This window comes from Leiobunum rupestre, chromosome 6, assembly GCF_980474605.1.
Source record: "Leiobunum rupestre chromosome 6, qqLeiRupe1.1.hap1, whole genome shotgun sequence".
Lineage (NCBI taxonomy): Eukaryota > Metazoa > Arthropoda > Arachnida > Opiliones > Sclerosomatidae > Leiobunum > Leiobunum rupestre.
This window is the reverse complement of record NC_143389.1, coordinates 42,374,501-42,400,602: the sequence shown is the minus strand read 5'-3', so window position 1 is coordinate 42,400,602 and position 26,102 is coordinate 42,374,501. Positions and strand designations below refer to the sequence as shown.

The 26,102-nt window shown below is 34.3% G+C and overlaps 5 protein-coding genes and 1 long non-coding RNA gene across 8 annotated transcripts; 2 read left to right on the top strand and 4 right to left on the bottom strand.

Annotated features, from left to right (window-relative positions):
* Positions 1-342: 342 nt before the first annotated feature.
* Positions 343-2,412, top strand: LOC149941029 (phosphatidate cytidylyltransferase, mitochondrial). 2 transcript variants are annotated; one of them, XM_090179746.1, is made up of 7 exons: positions 343-517; positions 1,152-1,334; positions 1,403-1,646; positions 1,709-1,854; positions 1,914-2,079; positions 2,143-2,205; positions 2,268-2,412. In XM_090179746.1, the coding sequence occupies exons 1-7, from the start codon at positions 383-385 to the stop codon at positions 2,342-2,344; spliced, it is 1,014 nt and encodes a 337-aa protein (XP_090035872.1). In that variant the 5' UTR covers positions 343-382; the 3' UTR covers positions 2,345-2,412. The 2 variants fall into 2 exon arrangements, with proteins under 2 accessions (XP_090035872.1, XP_090035873.1); XM_090179747.1 differs by lacking the exon at positions 343-517 and adding an exon at positions 591-758.
* On the bottom strand, positions 2,395-4,710 carry LOC149941028 (protein NEDD1-like). Its single transcript, XM_090179745.1, has 9 exons — positions 4,458-4,710; positions 4,285-4,379; positions 4,102-4,221; positions 3,898-4,035; positions 3,610-3,830; positions 3,339-3,540; positions 3,153-3,276; positions 2,664-3,085; positions 2,395-2,600 (listed from the first exon to the last, which is right to left on the bottom strand). The coding sequence occupies exons 1-9, from the start codon at positions 4,594-4,596 to the stop codon at positions 2,496-2,498; spliced, it is 1,566 nt and encodes a 521-aa protein (XP_090035871.1). The 5' UTR covers positions 4,597-4,710; the 3' UTR covers positions 2,395-2,495.
* Positions 4,711-4,876: 166 nt separating this feature from the next.
* Hakai (E3 ubiquitin-protein ligase Hakai) lies at positions 4,877-8,076 on the top strand. The gene is made up of 6 exons (XM_090179742.1): positions 4,877-4,971; positions 5,150-5,377; positions 5,446-5,642; positions 5,706-5,767; positions 5,834-5,960; positions 6,024-8,076. Exons 1-6 carry the CDS (start codon positions 4,947-4,949, stop codon positions 7,203-7,205), a joined length of 1,821 nt encoding a protein of 606 aa, XP_090035868.1. The 5' UTR covers positions 4,877-4,946; the 3' UTR covers positions 7,206-8,076.
* Positions 8,070-12,419, bottom strand: Slob (Slowpoke binding protein). The gene is made up of 10 exons (XM_090179744.1): positions 12,108-12,419; positions 11,812-11,882; positions 10,537-10,634; positions 10,382-10,459; positions 10,045-10,316; positions 9,693-9,981; positions 9,475-9,629; positions 9,271-9,410; positions 9,139-9,213; positions 8,070-9,078 (listed from the first exon to the last, which is right to left on the bottom strand). Exons 1-10 carry the CDS (start codon positions 12,135-12,137, stop codon positions 8,655-8,657), a joined length of 1,632 nt encoding a protein of 543 aa, XP_090035870.1. The 5' UTR covers positions 12,138-12,419; the 3' UTR covers positions 8,070-8,654.
* A 4,258-nt stretch (positions 12,420-16,677) lies between these two features.
* Positions 16,678-20,912, bottom strand: LOC149941025 (MFS-type transporter SLC18B1-like). The gene is made up of 14 exons (XM_090178640.1): positions 20,188-20,912; positions 19,884-20,127; positions 19,660-19,755; positions 19,521-19,594; positions 19,066-19,213; positions 18,934-19,002; positions 18,762-18,852; positions 18,546-18,688; positions 18,388-18,486; positions 18,215-18,306; positions 18,047-18,145; positions 17,913-17,987; positions 17,759-17,852; positions 16,678-17,698 (listed from the first exon to the last, which is right to left on the bottom strand). The coding sequence occupies exons 1-14, from the start codon at positions 20,793-20,795 to the stop codon at positions 17,504-17,506; spliced, it is 2,127 nt and encodes a 708-aa protein (XP_090034766.1). The 5' UTR covers positions 20,796-20,912; the 3' UTR covers positions 16,678-17,503.
* A 1,311-nt stretch (positions 20,913-22,223) lies between these two features.
* On the bottom strand, positions 22,224-23,184 carry LOC149941024 (uncharacterized). Of its 2 annotated transcripts, XR_016481395.1 has the most exons (5): positions 23,098-23,184; positions 22,893-23,024; positions 22,671-22,751; positions 22,507-22,597; positions 22,224-22,390 (listed from the first exon to the last, which is right to left on the bottom strand). It is a non-coding gene; the product is annotated as an uncharacterized LOC149941024 (long non-coding RNA). The 2 variants fall into 2 exon arrangements; XR_016481394.1 differs by lacking the exon at positions 22,224-22,390 and having other exon boundaries at positions 22,445-22,597.
* Between the last annotated feature and the right edge of the window lie 2,918 nt (positions 23,185-26,102).

The window sequence follows — 26,102 nt, the reverse complement described above, 5'->3', positions numbered from 1 at the left end:
ATATCTCGGAGAAGCTACCGCCGTTACACCACACTAGACTCGTTTCGGTCGCGAATAGTTGATTTTATAAAATAAAAAATGGTCTTTCCCAACTTGTTAAAATGTTGCTCTTACATCACAAGGTCCAGCTTTATTTTAGTATATTCTTCGCACGAGCAAATCCAAAATTCCTCGCGACTTTACCGCACGCTCGTAGACTTGTCAAAGTAAGAGACTGTGACGTTAGAGCAACATTAAAACAAGAAAACTACGTTACTTTATAAATAGAACTATTTTAACTAGGACCCTGATTTTACCTATTCGCGTATTTTGTCACATAATTATTAAAAATTTAAACCCGGCGTTAATGGCGCTACATTCGTAATATTTTTTTTAGTTTAAGATGGCGACTTCTCGTGTGCTAAGTAAAGGGAAACATATTTACGATAAGGTTTTATCGACATTACCAGGAAATATTAATTATGGATTCGCCTATGGATCGGGAGTTTTCTTACAAGATGGTCAAAATAATGTGAAAGTGAGATAAATTTGTTTAAAAACACCAATTTTTAGGTTAAAGTATTTAGAAATTACGTATAGCCAAGGCTTACTGTGTAGAGCAACTATAAAATTCGTCTGCTCTACACATTAACCGTAAAATTATTCGCTGGCCTTTCGCTGTCCAGAACTACACTACTGACAAAGTTTTTTACATTAAGTCCCTGCAAAATTTTGCTTACCCACCTTGGAGGCAGGTCAAAAGTATTTGAATTATTTACGTAGGTGGTAAAATAATCAAAACATTGAATGACATTAGTAACGAAATTACGCATTTGTAAATTTTGGTGTGTTAAAACTGACAACTATTAGAATTTAATCATGATATAGTGGCAAAAAACTAAAAATAAGTAAATATATTTAACCAAGGGCTCAGACATTTTACAAAATTCCAGAGAAAATTGGGGTAAAACCAAAATTGTTTAATTGACTTAATATAAAAAATACTTCAAAGAAAATACCAGATTTTCTTAAAAAAAAACCCTAATTTTGTAGCCAAAAAGGCAAAAGTCTGACTCCTCGTAATTAACATTTAGCTCTAACTACCACATATCTAGCCTTAAATTTCACCTAAAACTGGAAAAAATAAATAAAATTAAACATTTGCATTACAGGACAACATGATAGATTTTGTATTTGTGGTTGACGATGCCCTGTCTTGGCATCAAATGAATATAAAACAAAATAAATCCCATTATTCCTTCCTGAAGTATGGAGGACCAAAACTAGTCACAAAAATTCAACAAAACTATGGAGCTGGAGTTTATTACAATACATTAATCCCATTTGACACAGGCGTAAATAAACTTTAATTTATATACTACTTAAATATTTCATTATTTTAAGTATATTTTCCAAAGAACAGCTAATAAAATACGGGGTCATCAGCACCAAACAATTCATATTAGATTTACTAGATTGGGACTCACTATATTTAAGTGGAAGGCTACATAAACCCGTCCAAGTAGTCAGATCAAGTCAATCTCTCGATCTCAACAATGCATTGGCAATAAATTTAAACAGTGCCATCCACACATCCCTACTATGTCTACCTGAAGTATTCTCTGAGCAAGATCTGTTTTATTGTATTACTGGATTATCTTATTCTGGTATACCATGAAAATTGAATATTAACAATATAAAAAATAATTGGAAAATTTTCTTATACCAGGTGATTTCCGTATGATAGTTGGAGAGGATAAAAACAAAGTAAAAAAAATTGTAGACTCTCAAATTGGGCAATTTAGAGAAGTATACAAACCATTATTAAACTCAATAATTGGCTTACATTGGAATACCAATACCCAAAAGATTGAGGTATTATTTTTAATCAATTGCACGATCAAAATAGTTTTAGTGATTATCTATAATTTTAGCAAGATGTTAGTAATAGTTTTCGGTTACACCACTTAAATCTATTGCCACGATCGATACAACACTGTCTAATGAAGAGATGGTGTAACGATTCTAAACAGAGGGATATGGAAGACATTTTAAATGCAATTTCTTGCGAATTAGACTGTGGGAAACTTGTCCAAACGGGTATGTTGTAGAATAGTCCTTAATAGCTAAAACTGGGTCATTTATACCTTTATCTTTCTACAGCCGTAAGTGATATTGTGTGGAGATCCAGCTGGTCTCAGAGCTTAAAAGGATTCCTAACAGCTGGTACGAGTAGCAAATGGAATTTAGACACTTTTAATGTCTAAATTTCACTGTATTTTACTCAGGAATTTCAAAGTCACTTCGCTATGGATCTAAAAAGCTTATTAAAATGATCAAAGGAATGAAACAAAATCCCTCATAAGAGCTTTTTACCTTTAAATACTAGATGTTTTGTAAATATTTGAAATTAAATAATGAACTGAAACTTTTTATTTACAAGTTTAATTTTGTGGATTAAAAACCACTCTAAACAATATAAATTTAAAAACAATTTTCCCATATGGAACCTTACTCTAGTACGCTGATTTTAACTTCCTATTTTCCTCTCGTAATCTTAAGAGCTCTTCCTCAGTGTCTTTATTGGCTTGACATCTTTCTCTTAGTTCTCTAACTTCTTCCTAGAGAGTAGTTAAAAATATTGTTTTAAAACTTTAATAGCTATTACGTAAGGATCTAAATACCTTGATATCAATAAACTGTTTCATCATTTGCGTGAAGAGATGCATTTGGTCCATGTGCATTTCTATTTTTGCTTCTTTAATAGATTCGGTTACGTGTGCGATAATGATACTCATTTCAACTTCTTGTGTCTCTTTAACAGACTTATATTTATCCTCTACTGGTTTGTTAGTCACTTGTCTTTCAGAGAGCTGGCTTTCAACAATAGTATTTGCAGCTAAGTAATTTATTAAATCCTCTACTGGATTGTCCTTCTGAGGTTCATTTATTGGAGGAATATCAACCATTGGGCTTTCAGCTAAACTTTCAGAATCTGGTGATACAGGATACTGCTCTGGAGAAGCCGGCTCTTTCAATTGTATGATCAGAGGAACTTCGTAAGAGGAGGAACTGGTGGAAGAGCTGTAATTGTCACTGGAAGATTCTGAACAAAAAATTCCAAATGAGCTTTTAAATAAAAAAAAGGACCTTATAATCTCTGCATTACATACCAAACTTCCCAGAAATCTCCTCCTTTCGCGACGAAAGTACTTTAATGGTTCTACCAGTTTCCTTGGGCTTATGATTTTCTACTGAGCGAAGTTTATTGTCATTAAGAGGTGCTAATGGTTTTGACTATAAAATACAGGAATATTTAAAAAAAAAACTGAAAGACCATTTTTTAAGATGGTAATCACCTTAGCAGAACTGTTGACTATCTTATTCGTGGCTAGATATTTGACTGGACCCTCATGAGCTTGAAAACTCGCACAGACATTGGAGGATTTCAAAGTGTAACAATTGATATAGCCCTTGCTGCTTCCAGCCAATATAGAGATTCCATCAGAAATTATATCTACTGCGCGCAATGGCTGGTCACACGAAAAACTTTTCACAATTCTAATAGTAAAAAATTGTATACATCAAAAGTTTAATAATATAATAGCAACAGATCAACTTATAACAAACTTTTTTGTTCGGAAATCAAAAAAATGGATTTTCTTGTCAAGTCCAACACTAACAGCGGTGAATATGTTTGGTACCAGAAATTTTACAGACATAGCCGGTGCTTGATGACAGTTTTCATAGCCTTGTAATAGTTTATTGGTATTTGCATCCCAAAGGTTTATACTGCCATCATCAGAGGCAGATACTAGCTTCCCTTTCCTAAAATCTAAGCTTCTTATATACTACAAAATCAAAATGAAATTATAATGGTTAAATTTCTTGATTGGATTCCTTAAAAGAAAGTATTACTTCAGTATTGTCGCCTTTCATTGGACCAGTTGCAACGTGATTTCTCAGATTATAAATATAAATTTCCCCATTTAATGTTCCAAAAGCTAACTGGTTGATCATTCCAAAAGTTACACTGGTTATCTCACTGTCTTTGCTCTAAAAAATGGACAGAGTTTTACATTGTGCATATTTGTAACCAAAGGACACTAAATGTGAACATACACAAAATGTCTTCTCTATTTTTGAGTGGTGAGTATCCCAGTATAGAACTTCACCACCATTTGTACCAAAAACAAGGTACCTGGAATTCCCAAGATCGTAACTGGCACTGGAGATCTTTGGCTGTAAAAGTACAGGATTTAATTTGAAGTACTTTGAATTACAGTTACGAATATTAATACTAACACCTATAATGACTTCAGAGTTAAAGATCTTTTCTTGTTGAAATTCGCTGAATATTAGCTTGGAGCTAAGAGAGGGGACACTTACAAGTTTATTACGTGAAAAATGTATAAGGAAAAATAATGGTAGGTATTGCTTATTTCATCTGAAAACTTATTAAATTATTCAAAGGATATCATCTTTATTCCATGTAGTACATATGAAATCTGAAGATAATCCAGGTGGGGTAAATTCGTGAAGTAGAGAAAAATTTGATAAATCCCAAACTTTAACAGATTCTCCACACGAAACTAATTTTGTTTCTCTTAAAGCCATTGTTACCCAAGCCTTGTTAAAATGACAGCTCGATCAAAAGATCAGCAGTTTAACGCAACAAATTTTCGCGCCAATGTAACCGAATGGGGTGTGACATAATCAAAAATGGGGGTGCTAAAGTAAAATCCAAAGAATTTAATAAAACACCCAGCTATTTTTTACATATAGGGGAATAAACGGTTTAAAACAAGATTTTTTTTAAACAATATATTTCATAGTATTTTGGAATTGAAATCAATTTTAAACTGATATTTCTACTTATACCTGTTTCTCTTTTGACTCTTTTCCCTCTGGCAGGGGGAAAACTGCCTAGATGAGGCAGAAGCCGCAAAATTTGCATAATCGGCAAAATGGCGGATAATTCTGACTTGAATGGTAAACTACTTTAATTTTCTTTAATAAGGATTGGAAATGTTTTTTTTTCTTCAACCCCAACTTTCGTTTAAAAATTTTAACTATCTTTTAAAAAAACTCAATTTGTTCTTTAAGTTAAATGTAACTGTCAAATTTTTATTGACTTTGATAACCCTTGCTGGTCATATTTGTAATGTAGATGAACTTGAATTGGACAATTCAAATGCTACAAAATCACCAGTTAGGAAAAATATATCCTTAAAACTGAAGGGTAAAGGAAGAGGCCGTGGACGGTCCAGAGGTAGAGGTCGTAAATCAACTCCAAGGAAGTCTGTGGCAGCGGCGATTCTTGAAGATGAAGAAGATATGGCAGAAAATCCCACGGAAGAAATAGATTTGGGCATTGGCTTATCCTCTGAAAAAACTTGTAAACTAATCATCCTTTTGTTTTCGAAATGAGTTGTTCATCTTAGATTAACAAGAAATTTGTTTTAGTTGATATTGATGACGATATATCAAAATTAGAAACACCAACTTTCACCACATTAGAGAGAGGACCACCAGAGCCTTTACATCAGAACAAAAAATTAAAATGGGGCCACAAAGTTAACTTAATTGGAGAAAAAGTTGTGAATCCCATGATTCATTGTTGTGAAAAATGTTCTTTTCCTATTCTGATATATGGAAGAATGGTAAAAGATGAACCCAATAGAAAAGCTATACAAGATTTTCAACCATTGCTGTTTTTATTTCAGATACCTTGTAAACATGTGTTTTGTTTAGAATGTGCAAAAAAATGTGGAAAAACCTGTCCCAGGTATATTTCTTTAACTTCAGAGAGTTGAGTAGAGTAACAAAGTCTAATTTTCTCCCCTTTGTATAGATGTAAAGATAAAGTTACTAGAGTAGAACAAAGTGCGCTAGGTACAGTGTTTACCTGTACTTTTGGTGGTGCTAGACACTCAGTGGGTGGTTGCAAACGAACATATTTAAGCCAAAGAGACTTACAGGTATTTAATACAGAAATAAGAAAGTTTTAAGGAAATTTCATGGGCATATTTTTCTTGTTTCAGGCTCACATAAACCACAGACATCTAAGACAACCTACTACTACTACTAGCTCTACAACATCATCTACAACTACAACAACCCTTTCGCTACCCACTCAGATTTTACCAGGACATCAAACTACTCACATTGTCAACATAAGAGACCCTAGAAATCACTTGGTCCATTCTTCAGATTCAAGTCAATCTTTGCCACCTCAGGCAGTAGTCTCTCAGTCTTCGCACACCCCACCTCCTCATATGCAACAAGTTCACACTTCAGCAGCATCTCACACTATGTCACACATGCACCATATAACTGATTATAGGGATATTCCCGGTGCAGGAACTGGAGTTTTAGTGATTAATCAAGAACAGAGGTCAACAGCTATGTTGCCACCTCAACATCACCCATTGCCTATTCAACAAATGGTTCCTGTAAGCACAGGAGGGGCGCCCCTGATAGCTCAAACTCCAACTTCGCAACAACAAAGGACTTACCCATCTCCAAATCCTCCAGGGCATCCGCAATATCCCAGCCCTATTCCAGTTGTTAGTACAAGATCAAACTTGATAACTGTACCAATTCAAGATGACAGTTCTTCAAGCCCTCATATTGGAGTGCATCCGGGTCATCCACCACCCCCTCCTCACTTGTCACCCTACACTGCGCATTCTCCTCATCAATCCCAACCTCCACCACCACCTCAAGGACAAATGCCTCAAGGCCAACACCCTCAGGGACCAATGCCTCAAGGTCAACATCCTTATCAACAACTTCCTCCTTCCCATCATTACCCTGCGCCACCGCCTTATTCGCAACCACCCATACACAATCCCAATCCACCGATGGGACAACAGAATTTCAGTCAGCCCTCCTCTACGCATTTGCCTAATCCCCCGCCTATGTTCTCTGGACCACCTCCAGGTCATCATCCACCACCACCTCCAAACTATAATCCCCCTCCTCCACAAATTAGACCTCACCCTTTGCCTAGACCTCAACGTTTCCCAGCATCTACATTACGGCATGGCGAGGTATTCACCGACAATAGTGATAGAGGCCTAATCATGCCCGCTGATTCACACTATTGGAGTGGCAATCAAGCAAGACCACCTCAAGCGCATGGAGCTATGCCGCCAAGACCAATGGGTGGCCTTCCACATGGACAAGGAGAACAAGGATTTAGACCACCCTATTATTCGTAGATTTTACCTTTAATCCATTCCTCAAGAGGCTGGTGTCTTGACATTTAAATAACCTTGCTAAATCTTGCGGAAGGAAATATCCCAAGTGTAAAATAAAACATTTTGAAGTTGTAGACATTCAATTATGTGTAACAATATTATTCAGTCCTCGTAACACCTTTATTTTCAAACCATTCTTATTTAAAAATACATTTTTATGGCATTCTTTTTTCTCTAAAAAGGGACTGTTTTCATTTAGCTTTATGTATATTTGGTATACATTACTAAAGCAATTATAGAATATTAAAGATATTTTTATGTATATTGGCAGAAAAAAGTGAGGACATTAAAATTTTTGGAGGCACAGGATTTTAATTTTTTCCCTCGCTTATAAAAAACCTTTTACTCTTTCCATTATCTTTAATTCAAAATGTTAACGAATATTACTAGCTATTAAATACCTCTAACTTTTGTGCTTACGATAACTATTTTCCCTAATTTTAAGAATCTTTATACTATTTGATCATTACTTTGAACTTGGGCTACTACTGTATAGGTTGTTAAAATAGTGTTAATAATAATTACTAGGTATAAAAACTACAAAACCCTGCTTCTTTTTAAAAATGAAAACTATGACTAGGCCTAGTGAGAAAAGGGGCAGGATTTGTACTTAAGTTCAACCAATGAAACAAAAACTTTTCAAAAAATAATTTTCATGATTGGAATGCACAGTTTCGGTGAAGAAGGCATGTGTGAGTTGTGAGAGAAGGAAATGTATAAATTGATCATTTACATGGAAAGTGACCAATAATAGGTCAAGAAAATTTAAGATCAGTGTTGATACTTCGAGTGAATAATGATGGGTTATTTTTAAATGTTTTTAACTGCCTCCGAAATAAAAAATTTATTTTAAGCTAAATGAGTGTTTTATGAAATCATAAAATAAAAAAATATTAAGACATACCATGACCAAAAACCTAAAAAAGGCATACTATAAAAAATGTGTATTTCATTGAAATGAGTATAAACTCCTCATAGAAAGTGCATTATATAAAAATTTCTATAAAAAGTTCAGGGAAAAATTGATTAAATTTTGTTTCAAAAACCCTGTATCTAACAAGTCTTACCTACAGTCAAATTGCGAATAAGCCTAAATTTAATTGCTCAATTCCTGCATGGTCACTATTTTGCCATGTGAATTTTTTAAAAGACCTACATAAGCTTACAGTTTCGTAAAAATTATTTGTTATTAAATTAAGATTTGTAAAACAAATTTAAAAACAAAACTAACAAATTAGAACAATCTAACAAATGTAAAAATATACGTGATTTTTGTAATGTTCAGATTTCTGAAATTTTTTTGTAAAACAATAACATTTGTTCTTGAGTACTTGACAAACAATTTGTATCACACAAGACCCTGCGTCAATATTTGAACATAAAGTTAACCAAATTCTTACCAGCGTTTCTTTACACATCCAAAGGGTCCATATCCCCCATTTTCTTGGACTTCCACCTTTCTCTGATTTCGGCGAGAAGTCTTTCTCGTTGAGATAGAGGAATAGGGTAGGGGTCCTCGGTTTCATCCACCGTAGTTAGGATTGGAGTATCAGGCGGGGTATAGTATTCTGTGGATCCACTGGTATTGCTGAGACTAGCCATAGTTTGGGAAGATCCAGCAGCTAATGTAAAGTCTCTCCCATTGTTACTACCAAGAGTTTGATAAGCCCCTGCAGTTTGGGCAAATGGAGGGCTTTCTGGAAGAGGCTCTAATGTAGTTCCTCTCTCACTTCGAAGACCTATTAAATCTTCAGATGGCAAAGAGGAATAGAGGTCTGACAATGTGGAGAGTGTCTGAGATCCAGACAAAGTCCGCCGCTTGCTCCGAACACTCCTTTATTTCATCAAAAAATATATAAAAAAAAGTACAGAGTTTTAAAAAAATTGTTAATACCTGCTGTCTGTAGAATCTCTGCTACTGATGGAAGCGGTCTCGATGGCAGATGCAGACTGAGACCTTTTACTGGTTCTAATAATAAAGAAAAGAAAATTACATTGCCATCCATAAAAAAACCAATGTACTTACTTTTTTGGTTTTATCTGCTTTCTAATATCTTTCAGCAAAGCTTTGGAAGCTGGGCTCAATTTGTTATGGAAGACAGGCATAGTAGAGGATAGTCTAAGTTCCCTTAGATCTATGTTTCGGAAGAATTCCAGGCAAGAAATCTAGGAAACAATATAATATTTTCAGCCACTTGCGTAAAATATCAAAGTTCATGACTTTTATTACTTCTTGAATGGATGGATATCTCTGGGTTTCTTGTTCAAAAATGTACTTAAGAACCTGAATTATTTGAGGAAGATGAACTATGTCTTGATAATTCTTTTCACTGGGATGTGATCTACTTAATTCGTAACCAGCGGACATTTCAAATAATAAATGGCCTAAAAGCCATTCCATTAATGTCAAATAGTATAGTCAGTTATAAAAAAAAGTTTACAATATACCAAATGAAATGGAATCTAAACCATCCTTATTTTCTCTCAAACGTTTCTGAGCAACATTCCAAATTTTTGGACAGTGGCCTAATAGTGGGTTCTCTAAAGCGGTGATTCTGGCAACTCCATTCTGAATAATAACATTTCCCGAATGTAGGTGACCAAATGGAGGGTATCCCTTTTCTTGCAAATATAATAATCCTTCTAAAATTTGCCTTCCAAGTCTTTGAATCTGTTTCAATTCTAAACCTTCTCCGTGATAGCCATATTTTTCTTGCCAATCATCTTGGCAATTGCTCTGTAATATGGTAAAATCAAACATACAGCGCCAATAAATCTAGTGCAATAATAAAAATCTAACATGATATATGAGATCCTTCAAGCTGCCTTTATCATTGAATGGCATCACCACAATGGCAAATAGCTGATCAGAAAGCATTTTAAAATCAAAGTCTAAAACTGGATAGACATAAGGATGTTGTAGCGTCTTGAACAACTCAAGAAGAGCTTTTTGGGTGGAATTGGACACTTTGAAGGGGCAGGATTTGAAAATCACATTCGTTAAAGACATTAGTCTCTCTGTTTTGGTTGTTCCATCTCTTACTAAAAACCAATGTCTCTCTACTCTACTTCCTATTATATAAAATAATGATTCATTAAACATCTTTGTAATTGGTATTGATTATAAAATTACCTACCCAATTCATTTAACTGAGACATTAAAACATATCTAGTCGAACCTCGGAGGTAATACTGACAATTAATCATTGCCAAACCTAACAGAAAACAATTTGAAGTTACGACAGCACCAAGCATGCAGGCACTATGATTATTCTCGCAAAAAAAAACGTACTTCTAATTGCGTCTCTTTGATGCTTCCTATCCAATTCCAAACGATCAGTTAACAAAGACTCTTCCTCCAAAGCGGAATACTCATATCGAGATTTTTTTCTTCCAAAATGAAAATAAAAGGTATTAAGTCTAACCAAATTATTTATAGATTTTCAATATTAACTGTATAGGATTATTGATTTTGAAGAAAAAGATACATTATTCTATACGCTGTTAGAATTCACAATGCAGCGTATATAGCATTGTAAAATAACAATGTTTTAGCATAGAATAACAGTTATTACATACCAGTAAAAAAAAATCAATAACAGAATACTGATATTACGAAACAAAGGTATTTTTAGACTTGTGATTATGTAATGGTTCATATACCCGTGGGAAAGTCCATAGACCTTATCCAAAAACTAACATTGTTCATTATCAAAGTGTAATCTTCAAAATTATGTATGATGTTAAATCATTATAGTTATTATGAAATGTACGAATAATTAAATTTGTGATCACAACACACCTATTTCAAACCTATTTGAATTTTTTTTAAATAAAGAAGTAAAATTAATATTCCTATCACACTTCGCATTATTGACTATAAAAAAAATATAAGTCTACGAGTTATACCGGTTTTTCATAATTGCTAACTAAATCATGGACTAAATTTTAGAACTTAATAAGCTTACCCACTTTTCTTGGGTTTAAAATCTTGCATAGCACATTCAAGTAACCTAAGCATCTTACACTGAACACAGAAGCCTAGCTAAGAGGGCTTTAATTTAAACCCATTGAAAACAGGTAAAGTTAGCAGCAGAATCAGGCAAACAGCATTCAAGTTCAGCCACTTAATGCTTAGAATGGCTAGCCACACCATTCTAGAGCACTATTATTCTATGAATTTTAAATAAGCACTGTAGCCATAATCTGATGGCTTTCTTTCCAGAGAAACAAGTGAAAGTTATTTATTCCCTCTATACAGCAACTACAAGTCTAGACTTGTACATGTAGGAATAAATCAATAACTAGCCAGAGTTTGCCCAATGGCCATTAAGTGCCATAGACTGGAGTCAAAAAGACTGATGAAGAAACACAATGTTTGAAGCATCAAATCAAATTTTTAAAACTGTTTTTAAAATTATTCAAGTTAAATAAAATTAAAATGTTAATCACTTTAAACAGGTCTTGGAATAAGCAATCATTCAAGCGTAATATGTTGTTTTTTTTTCTATTTGATTTATTATGTGGTTTAAAGTAATAGCATGCAGAATAATTAAAAATGTCCTACCTACAATGTTGAATTGCCCATACAGCTATTGCTGACAAACCAAGAACTGCCACAATAATTAAAATTACAACCTGCAAATTAAACATGCATTAACTTTGTCATTACTGTAGTACATAATGTTGTCAACTTAAATAGAAAGATAGATATAAACCAAAAGCAAGATCAATAATAAAGACAAGAATAATACTACAGCAAACATAATAACACACATAACATGAACTACTTTGGTGATATATTTCAGTATGGAAGCATTTCCTAATAAAAACTAAAAAACGAATACAAAAATCAGTAATTACCCAATAGTATTCTTGTATGAATGATGCCATTTCAAATCATAATGTAAAAATCAAAATTTTATGGAATTTATCAAACCACAATGAGCATTACTCTGGATCTTGCTGTACGATTGCTACAGCAACTTACGGAACCACATATAACCACCCCCCATTTTCAATTTGATACTTTTCCCTAATTTAGACTAAATATTCAAATTAAGCTACTGAAACATTTAAACAGATGACATGTGTTAAATATCACGTTTTAAAGCCATAACAAAACGCCGACCACTTTGAACGGAAAAAGTCACGAGATTGAACTTTCCCTTTAAGCAGAAGAAGTCACGAGATTATAAGAAAAGTCACATGATTGAAGAGGATGCTTAGCCAACCAATCGAGAATAAGTTTTTGTTAATAAATGAACCAATCGTGAAAAAGCATTCGAAATTGGGGAAAATTCAAAAATAAACGTGGTTATGACGTCGTGGTCGAACTAGGGCTGGGCGCAAGGTTCCTAGAAATTAATTTACGCTAATATGGGCTGGGCGAATAGCACTCTCTTAGGTATTTGTCAAATATCAAACACTTCGCATTTTGAAAACTACTTTGGTGATATATTTCAGTATGGAAGCATTTCCTAATAAAAACTAAAAAACGAATACAAAAATCAGTAATTACCCAATAGTATTCTTGTATGAATGATGCCATTTCAAATCATAATGTAAAAATCAAAATTTTATGGAATTTATCAAACCACAATGAGCATTACTCTGGATCTTGCTGTACGATTGCTACAGCAACTTACGGAACCACATATAACCACCCCCCATTTTCAATTTGATACTTTTCCCTAATTTAGACTAAATATTCAAATTAAGCTACTGAAACATTTAAACAGATGACATGTGTTAAATATCACGTTTTAAAGCCATAACAAAACGCCGACCACTTTGAACGGAAAAAGTCACGAGATTGAACTTTCCCTTTAAGCAGAAGAAGTCACGAGATTATAAGAAAAGTCACATGATTGAAGAGGATGCTTAGCCAACCAATCGAGAATAAGTTTTTGTTAATAAATGAACCAATCGTGAAAAAGCATTCGAAATTGGGGAAAATTCAAAAATAAACGTGGTTATGACGTCGTGGTCGAACTAGGGCTGGGCGCAAGGTTCCTAGAAATTAATTTACGCTAATATGGGCTGGGCGAATAGCACTCTCTTAGGTATTTGTCAAATATCAAACACTTCGCATTTTGAAAACCAACAGTCAAATAAAATTTTTAAAATGACCAAATACCGCGAGGTTTTAAAATTTGAACCAAATAGATATTTTATATAATTATTCTACCAAATATCCAATTTTTATGTGATGGATATTCCATCAACTAAGAAAACGTGTTTTAAACTTAATATATAAGTGTAAAAATCATTAAATATATCAGATAATCTAAAACATATTTGGACACTTTAGTTTGGCTAATAATAAGAGTTATTTATAATGCACTTCTCACCATACATAAAAAATTAATGACTAGTTTTTAGATATATAAAAAAGTTGGAAAACCAAAATAGTACCTTTCCTCGTACGAATACACCTTACCAACCGAAGGGATAATTAATATAGGCGCTAACATAACCTAATGAGAAACGTCTAAAATGGCAATCACGATAAAGTAAAATGTTTTACAGCAGTAAACAGTAATATTACGAAAATTAGGGGAAAAGTCTAAGTATAAAGAGAGCAAACTAAACTGATTTTATACTCTATTTGAAAAATTTAAATAATATTTAACGTGGTATTGCTTAAGTAGATGAATGCCGGGAATTATAAATTAGAGTCGCCACTTCTAAACAAAAAATATGTGCAAACCAAAGGCAGATATTTTAATAAAAGTGCATACAAACAAGTGGTTTTTAATAAAAGCTATACCTACCAAACAAGTAATTATATTATACGCAATACCATAGGTCTATAATATTGTTCCATAACTTTGTCACTTTGGGGAATATTTTACTGAGAACTAGAAACGAAGTGACGTCATCACAATAAGAAAATATTCCCCTAGCGAGGTGCTGTCAAAGGTTACATGTGACGCGGTAGCAAGCGGACGGGAAACTGTCTTGTGAATAGGCTTCAAGCTTAGAAAAGATAGCACCCTCTACTTTAATATCTGTCAACTAAATGTGTGAAGAAATAGCAGACGACTTTTGAACAGGGGCGTAGCCAGAAATTCGTCAAGGGGGGTCAAAGTAGGTGAATGTTAAGAGGCGGTGGAAATTTAGTACAGTCAAAGGTAGGCCCAAGGAAGGGTCTGGACCCGGAAACCCCCCCCCCTTGTCTACGCCACTGCTTTAGAATATGAATGGTCTTAAACTGAAACGTTTCAGTTCGACGAGAGATATTTGAATGAGCAGAGAGCTTTCACACATTCGATTTAAAACTCAGTCGGTAGGCGGCGATACTTCTGACCAAATTTTAAAGTACGCATGAAACTTATAGCTCTCAGTAAAACTTTTGCATGTGAAGAATAGGAAGTGTCACACTTATGTAATAATATTATACACTTATGGCAATACGAGGAACGAGTTTGCGGAGCGTCGGTGTCTCGGTCTTAAAATAGGTGCCTTCCATGCCTCCCGCACGAATAAATTATTTTCCATCCAAGATTAAGTTTATTTTTCGCTTAAATTCAATGGGTTCGTATAGGCTTTGAGCTTAGTTTCAAAAATATCTCGGCGCAACAACTGAAAGTTCAAGTGAATAACATAGAAGTCGTCTGCTATTTCTTCACATGTTTAGTTGACGGATATTAAGGCAGATGGCGCTATATTTCCTAAACTTGAAGCCCTTTCCTGAATTTATCTACTGAGCTTGGGTGGCTCATGGAGGAATAGCCTTCCTCCATGGGTGGCTCAATGAACTCGCCTCGCGCGTGCCATGCAGGTGATCCGGTTCGAATATCCATGGATTAATTAACTATTTATAAACTAGTTAATTAATCCAAGGAATACCTATTGGCTTTGGCAATAGACACTTCAATAAAACATCCTCAAGGAAATTGCCAAGAAGTAATATTTTAGAGAGACAAGACCTGCATGTTACGGTTAATATAGTTCTTGTTGAAATAATGGAAACTTTTCGCCTGTGTGGTATGCAACAAGTGTTCCCTATTCACCAGGTAGCTTTTTTTTGACATATTAAAGAAACTTTCAAGAAAGATCTAGTCGATTTGAAATAAGTCATTCGGTCTTAACTTTGGCTTCACAACGAACGGCGACCGAATGACGTATTTTAAATTGACTAGAGGCCCGTGGCCCGTGGGTCTCTTGAAAGTCCCTTTAAGGGTTAGCAAACACACGACGTTCGTTTTACAGGTGAAAAGTTTCAATTGCTTCAACAAGCCCAATATCAACACTAACTGACAGGTCCTGGTTCTCGGATATATTATTTCTTGGCGATTTTCTTGAAGATGTTTTATTGAAGCGTTTATACCGCTTAACATATCTCAGGTCACGTAATTGAAGCGGAAGTAAAAGTTGCCTTTTCTACGTCTCTGGAAACTGCGAACGTGGTGAAAACTGTGGACACAATGATAACACTTTGCCCCGGGTTGCCAACAGTGAACACCATACTAACACTGTTCCCTTGACGTCAACTGTCTGTGACCATGGGCCAATGTGTTAACGCGCCACAGTGTTTTGAAATCGACTTTTGGGGGACAAAATTAAATATCTATGAAATAAAAATTACTAGCAACACAACATGTTACTAGATATTATTTTTATTTGATTAGTGTGTAGAATTTGAAAATATGCAACATTTTTCTCTAAGTGACACCAGAAGCCAAACGTTTTCTTTACGGAATTGTTAAGAAATTCTTTTACAATATATGTGAATGATTGTCCTAGACATTACTTTAAAATGTTGAAAATCTCTAATAAATACAATTGCTGAAATTTAAGTAGTTTTAAAATATACCTCACATAAATCAGCTTCGCGATTCCAGGGTAAATAAAGAATAGGTAGTGCAGAAATGTGCACCTTTCATGATTGTATTCATGCGTAAAACTCAAAATACGTTATATTGACGTTTAAAGCCGGTAGTAGTGGCTCACTCCTGTAATCCCAGGCGTCCGGGAGGCAGAGTTTGTGGATGGCCGTGTGAGGACGACCACTAATCCCCCAACGGGTGGTTGTCATACTTCCGCCACGGGTGTCCCAACCCTATCCCCCCGTTGGCGTGGCCGTAACACATATCTCGCACCTGATTAATCAAATGGACGAGCGGACTGAATTGTCCCACCCGTTACAATCGCTCATAATGAGCTTCAAAAAAAAAAAAAATTGACGTTTAAGTAAATTTATATGCATTTTATATTTAATATCCACTTTGAAACATAAAGCGGATCGATTCAAAATCCCTGCTGAAGGTTTGCAAAGTTTTAGTATTTTTGTATAATTGTTTTAGAAAGCCTGACTAAAAACAAATAACAGTGGAAAAAATTATATATTTTCATCCTATGGTAGTAGTATAAAAGAATACAAGATGATCAAAGACACAATACAAGCCATTTGAAAAAACTATTTGTACCAAATTTTGACCTTTATATTAAATTTTCAGCAATTGTATTTAGTAGAGACTTTCCAAATTTTTAAGTAACGTCTAGGACAATCTTACACATTTATTTCAAAAAGAATTTCTTAACAATTCCGTAAACGTTTGGCCCCCTGGTGTCACTTAGAGAAAAATGTTGCATATTTTCAGATTCTACACACAAAATCAAATAAAAATATATAATAACATGTTACATTGCATAGATATTTAATTTTGTCCGAAAAAACATTGTGGGCGCGTGAGAATGGTAATTGAAACAATTAAGCGCCCGCTCTCAAAAGTTGCATGTCTCACAGCCAAAAATTTGATATGAATAACAAATAATTTGATAATTTTTTTTGAAATTTGACAAAATCAAAGTAAAAATTTATAAATGGAATACTTGGTTTTATCAAATTCATTATTTGGTATTCTAGAATATTAATAACTAAAATTCAATTCGTTGGTGCAAATAGTAAACCTGAAATTTAGCCAAATAATTTGGTAGAATTGAATAGTGACAAATACCTTGCACAGCAATAGGTCGAACCAAATTTTCTACGATTACTGTTAGAAAAATATATTTAAAAAACCAAAGGTATATTCTTTGGTCATAATAAAATAAATAATGTAAAACAGAATACCTTAAAATATATTTGCTTTAAAACTTAAAATTAAACAACATATATTTGAACTAAGTTACAAGTGAAATTCAACAACCGCATAATTAGAAACATGATAGTCTATTTTTCCTAAAATTGAAGCATCGTTAAACTTTAATTTTTTAAGTATTATAAATTCATAATAAATTAGATAACATTATCAAACTGAAACCGAAGGATCCTCCAAATCCTTTTTATTATTAGTTGCTCCATAACGAATTTCATATTTACTAATTAAACTAGCTTTTTCATCTTCTATACTATCATCACTTATACCACTATCACTTTCCTTCTCCACTCTTCTCACTCGGCATCCGTCACCCAAACACAACCAAGAAAATAAGACCAATATGGCCTACAGGAGATAAAATAACTTAATTGAAATGAAATAATTTGAAAGTTTATAGAAACCTACCGATAAAAATGAAAAAATGGCCATGGTGGTAGCTGCTAATGGAAAATCTAAGAAATCAGAGAGTAAACCACCCAAGGAGGGTCCAGTCACTTCCCTAACAAAAAAGGAAAATGATTTATCACTGCTCATATGGTAATTTGCAGTCCATCATTACCCTAATGAGCACATAGAATTCCACAGACCAGATACTATTGAGTATGTCCCAAGATCATCATTTAGTCCGGCATTTCTACAATAACATTAACTTAGAAAAGTAATTTTTACAAACAAGAGCGACTATAATCTTACAATCCGGCATTCAAAATCGCTTCAAATGTTGGAATAAATGAACACGCAAATGATACTCCTAAAAGAACAATTCCCAAGATGTTCAGCCACAACAAGCCCCTACCAAAATAATCATAGATATACATTTTTTCTCAAAATTAAATTGATATTAATATGATGGAAGCATACCCTGGAAAGGGTAAAATTGGTGATGGCCCCAGTAAAAGTAACGAAACTGTCATGAGAAGTAGACCAAAAAACATGATGGGATATTTGACTTCCTTTAGAATTGAGTTATGAATAAATTTTTTAAAATAAACTTTCATTTGGGAGGATAAAAAGACTGTACAATAAAAATTTACCCATTTTCCTGTCAAGTAGCCAACACCCGGGGAAAATAAAGCGTAAGCTGCTGAGGTCAGAAGAAATAAAAGTCCTACTACACCGCTGCCTAAATTGTACTGTAATAAATACATAATTATATTAATATATAAGTTTGGTTGAAATATGGGTACATTACCTGTCTGAGATGTGGTTCCAATGTAGGATCGATAAATCCCTGAGCTTGAGATGAAACAACAATCACAACACAGATAACCATGACTAGAGGAATTGATATGAGGCTTTTGTAAGATGAGCTCTTGAAGTTTTTATTTTGTGAATCTGAGTGTCATCAAATACAAAAAAGTTAAGACAGTATGCTAAAATATGCTACAAATAGTCTGAAATTAATTACCAGAATCTTTGCTTAGCATAAGCCAAGAGAGAGGTACATTTAGTAAAACAAAAGCGCCCAAAACGAAGAAAGGCAGTTCATATCCACCAACCTAAGCATGCCATGAGTTAGAAACGCTTTAAGTAAAATAAAATGCTTATTTTTAAGTGACGGAAAGAAATTTATAAATTACAGCGTATAACCATCCACCAGCTGCAGGTCCTAAGCTCATACCAACACCCACACATAATTCCAATATTCCCTATAAAACATATTGCAATTGTGAAAGCAGCAAAATTTGACTTCTTTAAATTACAAAACCTACAAAAACTGCTCCAATATTATCAGGAAACATGTCTAAAATGATTGTATAGGAAGCGGTTGAAAAAGCAGCTGCCCCTAAAGCTTCAAATGACCTTACTGTAAAACATAATACAGTAAAAGCTGTCCCATCCTGTGCCCTATCAAGTACTCTGAAATAACAAATAGTATTGTTTCAATTTAACACAAAATCCTACACATATTTAATTTAATTATTAGTTTTTTTTGGGGGGGGGGGGGGAATTAAAATGCAACTTTAACTGTTTAGTAGAGCCAAAAATAGTTTACAGATTTAATTATCTCTTAAGTGGTCGATGATTTTAAAAACCCTTCTTATCTAAGATAAAGTTAACAAAGAACCGCCCAAAAAATTGAGTAACAGCAACAATGGATTTGAAGATATAGCAATACTTAAAAAACTGATAGTAAATTTCATGATCCTAAATTATATTGCCTTACCCAAATAACATGTTACTACCTCCTGATACAAACACTCCACTAAGATACATAAATTTTGCTCCGGTATGAGGAAGCTAAAAGACAAAATTAAACCTAAATATAGTTTTAATTAAACAATTACATAAAATAATTAATTTACCAGTTTTCCCAATAAAGGAGATGCAATCATCATAACTAGGGCATAAACGCTAAACACAAAACCAGAAACGGCTTCTCTCATTCCTTTATTACTTGCCTTGAAAATAGATGAAAATTAATATAAAATATAAATCTTATTTTAGAATAGATAAAATGGGTTATGGGGAGGACCGCTTGCCAAAGATAGTGGGTGACATTTTATATTTTTTTACTGAGTTATCATACCTCTTTAGGAAAAAACGGAGCTATAATTGACATGCTTAGGAAAGATGAGAAGTTCACTAAACCGATACAAATCAAAGTCAATTTTTGTATTCTTGTAAACTTCTTTTTACGATCAGTCTCATCTACGCTTGGTGTCCTTGAGGTGTCTGGTGCTTGTCTAAAAGAGACCCTCCTTTGTTGGCCCACATTTGGTAAACTCAACCAATGTTTTAATTGAGCACCACTGAAACGTGATTTTGCAAACCTAAAACAATTTTTTTTCATCAAAATGAGTTAATGCGAACATGAAATAATTCACAATTACCTAAAATTATATCTACATCCATCACAATGTTCCGCTAGGCACATTCTGCAGTTTGTGTTTTCTAGTGATCCTACTGTAGACTGATGTTGGGAAAGCCAATTAGCCGTGCTCCTTTCCATAGTTTTATCCGAAAGACATAATATATGGTGGGAAAATTCGTCAGTCTCATTTTCTTGACTAGTGCTCAAACTCTCCTGACTACCTGACCACGAGCTGCTTTTAGACTGGGCTTTGAAGGACAATAAGTTACAAGGCCGGTTTAAAAAATCTTCATTCTCAAGTTCTGTATCCGAAAAACATTCTCTGTTTCTAGGATCTTTGTAATTCTGATCAGGAAACTTTTGATGAAATGGGCAACATTCATCTCTTTCTTCATCACTATGCTCAATAGGTCCTTCTTCTTTTGGTAAGTGATTATCACTGGCATGAACTGCCACATTTATAAGTTCTCTAAAAGTACCATTATAAAGCTTTTTCTTCTCATTAGCAGTTTCCAATTTATCATCCGAACAAACATCTGGTATATTTCCCGGCAAACTTAAAATTGTGTTTTTCCATGCATTTGATTGAATTTTGTTAGTGGGCTTTTTAAAATATTCCTTATCCATTTTGTGGTACAAAGATCACTCATACCGGTTCTTTCTAAATTTATTGATATACTGACCGAAGTTGGACTTGAAAAATATTCCAAAAACGAATTATGTAACTTGTTGATAGATAAGGTGGAAATTACGGACGCGAAACTGGCTGATTATGTCCGCTTGACGTCTAGCAGACTAACAGAGATACTGACAATATAGAGATATGAAACTCCGCCTGAAAAGCGACCCCCGGAATTTTAAAAAAATCCTGAGCGGAGCGACGCCTAACGGCCGGGAGAAAGCGTATTTTTCGAAATCCCAAACAGCGGATTTCAGACGCAAAAATTTATATACGCGTTTTGGCTTAGAAATTATCATCTTGAGGGTTTGTATCAATAAAGAAATATGCCTGGAAGTAATTGTTCTGTAAAATTTTGTAACAGTTCCAAAGTAAAGCAAAGGATCTCCTTGTTTAAGTTTCCAAAAGAGAAAGAACGGTGGGAAAAATTAATTAATAGCTTTTGTTAGGCCTACCTTTAATATGTGGTTTTTCAATAAACTTAGCTCTGAGAAATGGCTGATAATGTCGGAAGAAGCTATCTTTATTTGAAAGATGCGATACAGTTACATCATAATAAAATATGCGCCCTACATTGAGGATTCTTGTTTTATGAATAGTAAAACCAAAAACAGACTGACATCAAACGCTATTCCAACAATATTTTCAAATGAATTTAAGCAAACAAGTAAAAATTGAGTTTTAAGTAGTTTATTTATAAGTTAATTTAAATGAAACATATTTCCTAAGGGAATGATAATTTAGCTAGTTGCTCAAACGTAAAGGTTCCGGAGAACTTAGTAGAAAATGATATCAAGGACTATCATAAAACAACTGGTACGATGAAATTTATACATTGGTAAAGGAGTCATAAGTTAAAACTCAATTTTCTAATAGAATCTAGTAAACTGTCTGTAGAAATGGTGGAAGAGCATAGGAACCAGGGGGGGGCAAGGATTGCAATGCACCTCCCTAGAATTTTACTGGGAGGGGCAACTAATGTTATTCCCCCCTCTCAGTTAAAATCTTCGCAAGGCTCAAATTATCATTTTAAAAGCATAGAAAGCTTATAGAACCTCAACTGTGTTTAAATTTCAGTCTTTTCCCGCCAATGTATATAGTAGAAAAATGTACAAATGCATTCGGAAAAGCTACACTCCATTAAGAATTAAAAACCATTCTCCAGACCCCTTTTGGTTTCACTTTGCCCCCTCCACCTTCTAGAACGTTCCTACGCCCCTGAAGAGCGCAACAATATTATCAGTTGCAGCAAGTTCCAGCGAAACTATATCTACAGAACAGGATTGTAAACAGTTTCATTCAAAACAACTATTAAATTTTAACATTATTTTCTTTATCAGTGGAAATTCCTACAATTTAAATTCAGCAGGCTACTAAACCTAATATCGAGACAAATTCCTTCTTAACATTGACTTATATAAGACCCATATAATAATTCCAGATGATTATGATGAAAGTCTTCCATCAGCAAATAATTATTATCCCAGGGCATGTTCGGAGGAAGACTTTCAAATTTGTAAAAGTTCACTTGAAAGCCAAGGGCCTGGAAAACAAAATAAACTATCTTACATTTCAGGATATGTCTTATCTCGTTGTAATAAAAACCACAATTGTGAATAATGCAAAACCAAACTTGTAGATGAAAAACAAACACTCAACCAGTCAAATATATTAGCATCATTTAAGTCTCGTGATACATCAACATTCAGTGGCTTGACAATACCAACTGAAAGATTCCAGAGCAACGTATCTGAGATCAAGGACAAGTTTGATAAACTTTTCCCAATGGTAATACAAATGAATAAAGTCAAAGAGAGGATTACCAGAATTATTTCAAGAACAATCGATCAATCTTGGTTTATTTCAAAAGATGAGATGCATCAGCATGTTCCATGTGTTGATTACTTGAAAGAAATAATTAATTTTTTTGTACAACTTTCCATTCGTAGTACATTGGAAAAACATAATTTAAACCACAAGTATGACAAAGCCCAGAAACATCTAGATCGCAAATTACTTAAGGTTCAACATTAACAAATACTTACCAAACATTTTAGTCGTTAACCATTTCGATAACATATACTTGGATTAATAATATTCCAATTATTTATCCCAGAAATACCCTTGGATTAATGATCATTAATTTAACCTCTGGCCCTGATTCAAGTAACAAAGGTCTAAAATAACATAAAAAATAGTTAATATATGAACTTTCTTAAAATAATTAAATATAATTAATTAAAAACTTACTTTTTATCTTATCTTAATAAATTGTATTGAAAATCCTCTAAGCAATCGTATTTCTTTATTAAAGCTGCACATATGATTCATTGAATTTAATTCAAAACGTAAACCTACTACAAATAAACACGGGAAGAAAAAGCTTTCTCCCGGTTGATAGATGGCGCCGACGTTGACGAAAAAAAAAGGGGTCGATGTATAGGGAGTTTCATATCTCTATATTGTCAGTATCTCTGCTACTAAGCCTGGAAGCCAGATTTTAGTTTTACCCTTACACGAGCCAGATTTCATTCCCGTAGCATCTATAGTGTATTTTTCTCTACGAACCTTGGTCCCCGCCGCCGCCGCCGTTCGCAGAAGCACGGCCAACTTTGATCACGCGCTGTTCGCGCTACTACGGCCAACACATTCGTCGAAATTCCGCGAGCAAGGATTTTCCCCCTATAAACTGTACTATAATGTGTAGGAGTTCAGCGCCACGCTCGGTGGTTATATTGTCTTCAATGTAAAAACTATACTAAAAATAATAATCCGCTAGGGGCACTGACGTCATACACATCTTTTGCTCATAGGTTAACACAGAAACGTCAACGAATGAGATGGCCGCTGTAGCGCGAGAGATGCGCGAGAAATCAAAGTTGGCAGAAGTAATATCCGCTACTACAAAAATCAACAAGTGAAAATGTTCTACCGCTGGCTGCGAGCAGAATCGCCATCGCCGACTATGGTTTTCCTCGATTAATTGCGTCAAGTCAAAGATAATATAACCAAGGAGGATAGGAAGGGAGGCGAAGTAGGAGGGATGAACGCGCCAGTATTCTTGTAAGAAGTTTAGCGCGCGCTCGGCGGGAAAATTTCGGAAAAATGGCGGCAAGATTGCGGCCGCTACGCTACGTAGCGGCCGCAATCATCCCTCCTACTTCGCCTCCCTTCCTATCCTCCTTGATATAACCTAGTCCTCCTAGATATAACTACGTACCCTAGATTCGAAATCACGGCGTTTCTCGATAGCGCGTTTTCTCGTGAGGCTTTTACTGAGTTCGCGCCGGAAGTTGGAAAAATCGGGCCCCATAGCAGGGTGAGAAATAAGGAATTTCAATAGATAACCCAAGATTATATTACTCACCTTTAGTTTTCTTTCGTTTAGAAACATTTTTAGAGCTACACTGCCGTGCAAAGCACAAAAGCATTAACGACCAAAACCAAAATATGGAGAAAACCCGCGAAATTCAAACTTTCTTTGCCTTAAGATACCGCAACTTACTTCTTTCAAGTTTATATAGTAGACTTGGATTTTTCAACTCAAATTATATTATGGTACTAAACAATTTACAGGCCAAACGATATTTCAAAAATATCATTAAAACCATGTCTTAAAACGCGAAAAAAATGCGTTTTGATTTGACTTTTAAAGAAAATAAACACATTAATGCGTTTTTGGTTTGAAAATAATGCAAAAACCTAAAATAATGCGTTTTGCAACAAGTCATTTCTCTAAGAACAAAAATTTTAAATTCGAAAATTAGTTCAAAATTGAATTTAACGTATAAAAAAAGGAGAAATAAAACCAAAATCTGTAAATCGAAAATTTGGTCGTTAATGCTTTTGTGCTTTGCACGGCAGTACAGGCATGATCCATTATTGTTTTAAAACAATATAACGCAAAAATATCTGGTATCTTGAAAACCGCAAGTCAAAAACCACGGCCCAATTTTCACTAAAACTTTACGTTTTAGCTATATGTCGGTAGCCCTGCCAGCTCCATGGAGGTGCAAGGAGCTTGATTTCCAATCTAGGGTACGTAGTTATATTATCTTTGGTCAAGTGAAAACCAGGCTTTAGAGGTGTGCAAATACCATTTTTTGGGATCGAATCGAATATCAAATATTTTTTTCAAGGCACGTCAAATACCAAATCGAATATTTATAACGTCAAATAATTTGGTCGAATATTTTTAGAGCAAAATTTTAAGCCAGTTAACTGATCAAATACCAAATAGTATTTCAAATACCAAATAATTCGACGTATTTGTTTTTGAATTAACCAAATAGTTTGAATATTTGTCAAAAAAATAAAAAAGTAATTGAAATCACTGTTCATTTTACTTGCAATAGTAAAATACTAAACCAAATGTATAATTTATATTTATTTTATTTAATAAATTTAAACTATAATACTAAACTTTTTCAAAGAAAACTTTGACATACAAAATTTAAAATACACATTTTTAAAGTTTAACCATGGGCAAACTACCCCAGGTCCAAGTCAGCTAGAGACTTTTATTCTTTAATAACTACTAACCAGTGGCGTAGCGTGGGCCATTGTCGCCCGGGGCGGAATCATAATTCCAAGGAGGATAGGAAAAGAGGCGAAGTAGAAGGGATGAACGCGCCAAAATCATCCTTGTAAAAAGGGGCAATTTTGCCGCCCTTCTAATGGTGGCGCCCGGGGCGGTTCGCCCCTAAACCCCCCCCCTCGCTACGCCACTGCTACTAACTTAGTCTAACTACAATTAAAATCAAAGGATCTGCTATATTTTTCATGCTTTGCAAACACTTCATTAAAATCTCGAGTTTTTAAATATATGTAAAACACGAAGGAGCAGATCTTTTATTACAATTATTATTTAATTTATAATAATTTATAAATTTAGTGAACTCAAAAACTCTAAACCGAAAAATCCAAAAAGTTACTTTCTTCAACCTTTCTCCCAGTTATTAGTTTGGTTTTGAACTTGGTTTACGTTTTAGTTTTACTTTGCTATTCTAGAAAATTCCATAACAAAGAACACGCGAATAATCTAGCCAATAGGCGCTAGAATAAACAGCTTCTGCCTTTCGCTAAGAAGTTTTAATACACACGGTATGAATAATGGACGTGCAAATTACTCTTTATGGTTCTTTCCGCTGTGCAGGGGCGGATTAACCCTTTCGGCGCCTTTAGGCACAGAAAAATTTGGCGCCCCTTGGCATTGGTCAGCTAAGGAGGGGCGTATCGGTTTTTAATAAATAAAT